Source organism: Micropterus dolomieu, linkage group LG14, assembly GCF_021292245.1.
Source record: "Micropterus dolomieu isolate WLL.071019.BEF.003 ecotype Adirondacks linkage group LG14, ASM2129224v1, whole genome shotgun sequence".
Classification (NCBI taxonomy): domain Eukaryota; kingdom Metazoa; phylum Chordata; class Actinopteri; order Centrarchiformes; family Centrarchidae; genus Micropterus; species Micropterus dolomieu.
Genome location: NC_060163.1, coordinates 17,699,375 through 17,707,561, shown reverse-complemented (window position 1 = coordinate 17,707,561; position 8,187 = coordinate 17,699,375). Strand labels below are relative to the sequence as shown.

Genomic DNA, 8,187 nt, shown 5'->3' with positions numbered 1-8,187 from the left:
TACTACTTTTGATTAGTTGGTGAGCCTAGTGCCTAAAAGAACATAAAATGTTGTCAGGGTAAGGTTTACGTGATACAAGTTTGGCATCATAAAATCCTCCTTGGTGGACAGTCAGAGATGAGAGATTATGAATTTGATATTAACGCCAACCGAAAAGGCCAAACTAGGAGAATGACGCACATTTAATATATAAATGTGGCTGCACACACACAAGTCATTTGCAAGTTCCAATACAAGATGATTCAATGTGTTGATACGTCAAGGCAAGAGATGAAAATGATTGGAAATATATCATGAGGCGGTGATTGTAGACAATATTGAACTGCACAAAGAAGCTTTTGTTCTAGAATTCCTGCATCAGTTCAGCTAGTATTGCCTCTGCTTTAATTTAATATCTATTTATTTTCCTCCATTGTATGGGTTTTATTGAGGTTGCGCCTGCTTTATCGCCCCGATCTCAGCCAGAAGTGAAGGTCAGGAGAGGCAGAGTGCCTCTGTTTATTGGCTTCCATTGAGCCTATATGAGCTGATTTGGCTATCTGTCGTTGATATTAAGTTCTTTCATAGTATTTTGTGCTATCCGGATATTGTTTATCACCACATTGAGATATTCAACGTGTATTTACTGCTGAATTAAATATTCTTCATCACTTTTGTAATATCCTCTCCGTAGGCTCATGCAGGATGTGAGAATCCTGTTGGATGTGCCAGCAAATTCTTAGTAGACTATCTATGAGTGCAGGGGGGAAAAACACAATATATATTTCATCAGTGTCCCCCCATATGCTATGAAATGTAAAATGTTATTATTTTCAGCCTCTCTACATTATTGTGATGAGTCTGCTCTTTGTACTATCAAGGGTCACCTGTAATTATGATTTTATTCATTAATTCACCTTCATCTTGCACAGCTATATCTTAAAATTAACCATACATCTTAGAATTAATTAATCATTATTAAGTTATATAACTAGAATGCAATGTTGAGCCAGCTCTCTGAAGTAATCTATATTTTTCTTTTAACGCCAGACTGGAAAATGTCAATACTATCCCTTATCTACATTCCAGTCCCAATCCTAGTTGTTTGTGGAGGCACATATTGATCAGATATGAGGAGAAGTGATCAAATATGTAGCTCTTGGCACTGAACTAAGAATATACACGCATTGGGCTCCCCAATGATTCCTATTCTTCTAGTATTAAAAACTGCAGTAATTTTAAATGTTAAATTCCATAATGATTTATGTCAAAAAGAAATCCCTAACCAACCAAAGTCTTGCATATCAGGATAATTAATCAAGCAAGTAACAAACATTCCCCAGATGTAAGCTCTTCAAGCACATAATCACCAGGCACACACACCTTTCACGAGTGCATGCAGCCTTTTTCATCTGCATATCAAAAGTTGATTTTACAGCAACATGAAATCCAGCTAACTTTGCACCATTGCAGCACAAACAACACTGGATTTTGATTAATGTTTGGTGTTACCATAATGCAGTTTTGTTGAATATACTTATTCAGTGGTAGACTGTTGACAATTTTCTGTTAGTACTTCCCTAAGTTTTTTGGAATCTAAGTGAATTCAAACAAATTGTTAGTGATATTTGCTCGGATGACAATGAATTTCATTTTCAATGTTAGCACAGGTGTGAAGTAGCCAACGTATACACTTAGTATAAGTGAGTTGTGGTATAAAAAAGTATTCATCAACCTTCAACTTTTAATTACCTCTGACAAAGAAGGATTTTAGTCCCCCCCCAACTGTGCAAACTCCATCTGCTGATAAAGATCATGTGATGTGATCAAAAGCTCCACCTTTTAACACTAATCTCCAATCTTCATAGCATTACTTTTAACACTTGAGAACTGCAAATACTTGTTTTAATTTAATTACATACAAATTGCTTGTACATGCAGCCTACATGTAGGCTACTTGTGTGGGAGTATTATTCCACTGTGGTGTTGAGTATTTCTTCCACCACTGGTTCTCAGTCCAAAGCATCATCTGGACATCACGTGAAAATAACAGGAATCGTTCCCTGAATGCATCATGCAAACACTGCAGGGGATGGGTGACGTGTACGACGTCACGTCTCTGTGGGCGAAATACGATGCTGCAGGTGGTGCACGTGGTCTGTTGTTTACTTCTTCCAGGAACGCTGGAAGTGCTGCGGGAGAGGAGGAGGAGGAGGGGGCGGTGGTAAAATTGTGAAACAGCGTTCCTGGATAGAGTTACGTTGCTCAGCATTTGGAAAGAGACCCTTAGACCGACATTAACGCCGGGAAAAATGTCGAACTGAATTCCCTAATAATTCCTCTTGAAAGCCTCTATAAACAGCGCGAGACTTCAACAGTATGTATTGTTTTGTTTTAGGGCTCTTTCGAGTTCAGCATGCTGTGTGGCGTCTTTCCTCTGTTTTCTCTTCACAGGGTCCTGAAGTTCAAGTTCACGCATTCAAGTGTTGTCAACAAAGTTGTAAAGCCTTAATGTATCAGTTAGCATGCTTTTGGGGAATCACAACAATGCTGAAGCAATGGAAACGTTGTTTTCCATTGAATTTGTTTAGCTAAAATTAGATTCAGCTAAAAAAAACACACTGGATTGAGGAGCTGTAGAACAACATGTTAAATATAGTTTAAACACCATATTGGCATCATTTGACAGTACTGGGGGAAGCCACACAACTGAACCTATGTAATTTATGCAAATTTACTGTGTTTGTTTTCAGATAAAGATTAGAATGCCTCAACTTCGAAGCCTGTTCACCCAGTTTCATCTCAGCTCCAAAGCTTCAGAAAGTGCTCGAGGCCAGAAGCTACATCAGACACCAACACTACCTGATTTTTTACAACATGTCAGGTAAATATAGTGTAACCTAAAGATGCATTAATAAATATTTTATATTACTGTATTTATAACTGTATGTAATATGAAAGGGATTGCTTGTAGTAATGAATCCAGTGAGAATTATCCCTGTGGTTCCCCATTGCTCTACAGAGAGTTTTAGCGTCTTTCAGCTCATTGTTTTGGTTTTATGGCCACCACTACTGTTGTGCTCTCTTCAACCTTTTTTTCAGCTGCAGTAATAGTAAAAGCTCTGATAAAAGTTCTAAAAACATTGGCTACCTGCCCTTCTTTTGTACAAAATCTAACTGGATATTCTCTTATTTCTGTGTACTGTTCACTATAGGAGACTCACCGGCCTGAGAAAGGAGGATGTTTACTGCAATCTGCGTATCCCCGACCAGTTTCAGAACACCAAAGAGGATATCAACATTGTTATCCTTGCAAGTTGGTATCTAGAATAAAATGGCATTTTTATGATACAAATGGGCAATCAATCAATACTGATATTGTGGTATAGGATTCAATACCATCTGAACGTAGGTTTTTAGAATATTGAGATATATCTTAAATTTACTTTTTTCTTTAAAGCTGAGTTACATTTAATTTAACTGTGAATTGTTCTAATAGGCTTTTTTTCCCCCGCAGACATCTTGTCTTGTCATAGTAGGAAAAACACAGGTGTCAGTAATAGCATTAATGATGGCTCTGTTCTATACAAGTGTCCCAGTAAGCCACAACAGTTTTCTTATTGACAGTGAGCCAGCAAGCACAATACCAGGACCCTGCAACTGAAGCAGCTATATGGAATTCAGACATCCTTAATTTTATGATTTACCCCTGTGCTTTTCCTCGTGAGCCAAAATGTCTTCATATTCACAGTACAGATTTGTTTGAAAGTGTTCCGAAAGCACAGATGGTGATTAACACTATAAATATTTCTGTATTGGGTTATTTGTTTTAAAGTTTCACTTTACTTCAGTTAATACAGCCCAACGCTTATTCCCATGTATTTAAACAAAAATCTATATTAATCTATTTCCAGAAAATGTTTTATGTCATAATATATATCGCTATTTTGATCTAAAATTACATAAACTGTGTCAGAAGATTTGATCAATTTTGCACTGAGGCCTTAAGGAAAAAAATTTCTACAGTATATGGGGTATTGTTCAGCTCTTCAGAGTCTGTATATCTTCAGTAATGCCTTTCTTTGCTTTTTACTAAGGCCAGGGGATCTTCTGCATAGATGTAAAACCCTGGAGAGGCATAGTGTCCGCTCACCATCAAAACTGGCAAGTGCAAGTGAAAGAAGAGGACCAAAATTTTACCAATACCTGCATTGAGCAGACTGAAGATCCCCTCAGAGCTATCATGGTAAAAAGACACATTTAGCTGAAATGTTGAAATACCATCATGGGAACCTAAATGTCAAACTGTCTGGCACACTTGTGTCCAAGGTCCCATCAATTGTCCGGAACATTGTTTTCACCCAAACTCTAGCTGGGTTAAGAGATTCTGAGTCACCATAACAATTTATATGGAAATTTCAAACACTACAGCAGGCTTCCTTAACTTCACAAGTGGCTGCTCTTCATTTGAAATGCCACAATTATGTTCACAGGGAGGGGGAAAGCAGGCAGGTGCCTAAACACAGCTGTCACCTTATGGGCCTGGGTCTGTTAGGAGTCATTCATTTCCATCTCTATAGATGCTCAATTTTGACAGGGAGCTTGACAGAAGAGTCTGATGGCAAACACACACTGCAGTATTTAAATAGTTCTGCTTGAATTGGACGTATTAACTTCATTATTCTACACAAAGCAAATACAGCTCTGCCGTCTGTGCCAATTTAAAGTTGTATATTTTTCTTACAATGGGTCGATTATAGAAACTGAATATTGGATTTGTGTTTTAGGTCATTATAAAAGTGTTAAATACTGAGGTAACTGGTGTGAATTTATGGAGAGCACATGCTGACAAATTTATCTTTTCTTGATGAATAAACTATCAGGCTTGATTGAACTAATGCTGAAACAATTAGTCGATTAATAGATTAGTCTATAAAGAGAAAATGTGTTTTTGTTATAAGATTGTAAATTTAGTATCTGTGTTGGTTGGTTGGACAAAGCAAGCTACAGCCATCACTGTGGGGCTCAATAATAGGTACTGAGTCTCTGTAAGAATACCACAGCAATACTTTTAGGTACACTTTGTCATAAAGAATACAAACCATTTTTTCTACAAAACTGGCTTTTAATGTAACAAAAAAATCAAAACCGTCTATAAGCAGAGAAATTATTGTTCAAATCAGGGACTGCATGACAAAGTAAACAAGACTAATCTGACCAGAAATTTAGCTCCAGCTGTCAGTACTTGACAATTGAATTGGTACCCTGGCCTAGTGATTTATCCAAAACTAATTGAGAGATTATCAGTAATGAAAATAATCATTACTCGCGTATGCGTAAATTCTTCTCCCCTAGACCAAGACTGCTAACTTGTGTGGCCATTTGAAGAGGAGTGGAGTGTCTGTGCGCCAAAGCCTCTTCTTCCCCAGGGTTGTTTTCCTCTCTCCAGACTGCGAGCTGGATGAGGAGCTGAGGAAGAGGAGGGAGCTTGTCCCCCACAGCCAGATAGACGACTTCCTCATATCTTTCAGGGAGGGCTACATGGCCTGGATATCAGATGCGCTGACTCCCTCCTGGCTCTCTGGTAAGTGGCTTCTTAAAAGATATACATAGGTACTTGAAGGATTCAGTTGTTCTAATACACTGTAAGAATTGCTGTCTATGCATGTTAATTTTTGTCTATTAGAGTCCTAAAACATCAAGGAGTTTGCTAGTGCAGACCGTTTGTTTTAACCTGGTTCTAAATCAGCTTGTATCAACAAAAGACAGAATGAAACAGACTGCTTTCCCAGTATAAAAGTAACACTAGAATTTTGTCAATTCACCCTCTTTTAAATACTAATCCACTTGTTTCAAGCATTTCTGATTATCAGAGTTGTTTTCTTGATTATAGTGTAGTGGTCCACCTTATTACCTCCGCAGGAGGTTATGTTTTTGGTGCCATTTGTTTGTCTGTCAGCAGGATTACAGAAAAACTACTGGCCCGATTTTAATGAAACTTGGTGGAAGGGTGTAGCATCGGCCAAGGAAGAATTCGTTACATTTTTGAAAGGGAGCCGAATCACGGGGAGGATGCACAAATTATTTTTCACTTTCATTGAATTCACATGAATGTGTGCCGAGACTAAACATACAACAAAACATAACATCCACCTCAAACATAACTGTAGAAACAAATGCAGCAGGTATGTAAGAAATAATCAGTCAGGAATTTGATTTTCTAACCTGGAAGTACATAATAAATGCACAGTTGAGATGATGAAGCTTCAGCTAGATGCAACCATATTTTGACATACTGTACAGTTTTGGAAAAATAGCCATACATGCATAGTGGTTGCTCTTGCAGATTTGCATATCATGGACAAGACTGGGCTATTGGCCTTGGCGTAGGTCTGCCGTGTCTGTGATCTGCGTTGTTTCATGTTAATGATGTTCATTTCAAGATTTTCGAAACAGACGATTTGGAAACAAGGTGCAGACTATGAATCGCAACCTTTGTTGTGTGTCATCCCATCTCTCTCTCCCCTAATTTATTGTCATCTCTCTTCTGATAAGTCTCGAAAAAAAAGACATAAATTGCCCAAAAATACAAAAAAAGATTTTTTAAGATAATGCGACTTTTAGGACTCAACAACTTGACTTTACATGCTTTTCAGTGTAACGAATCCAGCATAGAATGGAGACAGGTGAATGTTACCAGGTCAACTTGTTATTTTTGTCTTGCAGGTCATCTGTCGTACAGGCAGATGGAGTCAGTGCGGGAGGTCCTGAGGAGGGTGGGAACGTGGGATCTGGTGCGGCTGCACTGTGGCGAGCAACTGAAAGGAGATTACCAAGGCTGCCAGTACATCGCTCTCAACCGGCAGGAGACGGACATGCTCGAGTTTTCCCGAGTCAAGACCCTGTCAGCTGATTCGCTGTGGGCCCTGCTGGGACACGTTCCTCAGGTCAGTCCAACGCACTGGCTCTGATGAGCTACCAGGACCAGAGGTACAGTCTGTAAATGAGGGTTGAATGAACCAGAAGACCAGCAGGTGGCAGTAGTACTTTATTACTGTCTCACTCACTCACCTGTTCCCCTCTTGTTCTGGGAACTGGAAAAACAAAGGTTTGATTTAGGCTGAAGACTGCAGAGGATGACAGCAGCTTTACACTTATTTAAAAACCAATTAGGGACATTTTTAATTTTAAAAAGCTGTGGATATATAGGCACTGGATAAAGTGATTACAATACTATTTTGGTCAAGAGACATCCAATTCAAGGATATTTCAGGTTTTACTTTTTCAGAGAGATTTATTTATTTATAAGGAAAGCAATTCAACTTTATAGTAGTCCTTTAAATAAAAAAAAAAATCTGTATTTCACAATCTATGAAAAGCAGAACGGGGCTTTTAAAAACGTGTTTGGCACATGTTCCTGTCACTCTAGTGTGTTCTCTCAGATCATTTCCATGAAAACACCTAGTGCTAATTACTACCTTAACCCTTCAGTCTTTTATTGAGCTAAGTCATTCTACCTGCCTGCAAGGTGCTCATTAGCTCATGTGATTGAATCAAGGCATTTGCACAGGCTACAAAGCATCATTTGAGCTTATTCACATTCTCAGATTGGTTGATGTTTTGGATTGTTATTGTTTATTTTATTCCAAGGTAATTAATAAATTTAGCTAATTAGTTACATGTTGTCTCTCACGGTGGCATGAAAGGAAATCCACCGTGGCGATGAATGTAAAGGTTGTACTGTTGTTGATATAGAGTGATTATATACACAAAATGATTTGTTGAGTTGTTTTGTTAGATAAAAGTATTCACTAAAATTGAATTATTTTTGCCTGTTCGACGGTACTTCAGTGCAGCTTGTTAGAGTAATTTGTTGAATGAATGTTAGACAGACAAAGGTCAGAGCTCTTAAGGTCCAGTGTGTGAGACCTCTGGTCAGCATCCATTACAGATTTCACACCCTCTTTCAGCATCCAGACACTCTGGGCTTTCCTTACAGACTCCGCTTTTTAGTACTCCCACCCCCCACCATCCACACTGTATGTACTCTTCCCCTCTTGCCTCCAGCTGCTGTGTATTTGATACATGACCCAACAATCATTAGACAGTCTCCAGTGGGCCCTTTTCTCGCCCAAGGGGACACACACGACGACAACAAAATATATTATTTTCAAAGAAATATCTGTAAATGGAGGCAATGTGAGGTGA

At 38.6% G+C, this 8,187-nt stretch overlaps 1 protein-coding gene across 1 annotated transcript in view; it reads left to right on the top strand.

Annotated features, from left to right (window-relative positions):
- The first annotated feature begins 2,178 nt into the window (after positions 1 to 2,178).
- The window catches only part of si:zfos-911d5.4, a 17,129-nt gene continuing 11,120 nt past the window's right edge, over positions 2,179 to 8,187 (top strand). Inside the window, exons 1-6 of the mRNA XM_046069839.1 lie at positions 2,179 to 2,356; positions 2,733 to 2,863; positions 3,195 to 3,295; positions 4,077 to 4,225; positions 5,335 to 5,563; positions 6,706 to 6,926. Coding sequence (XP_045925795.1) covers positions 2,745 to 2,863; positions 3,195 to 3,295; positions 4,077 to 4,225; positions 5,335 to 5,563; positions 6,706 to 6,926 — 819 coding nt within the window. The 5' untranslated portion in view covers positions 2,179 to 2,356; positions 2,733 to 2,744. The remainder of the gene's footprint in view (positions 2,357 to 2,732; positions 2,864 to 3,194; positions 3,296 to 4,076; positions 4,226 to 5,334; positions 5,564 to 6,705; positions 6,927 to 8,187) is intronic.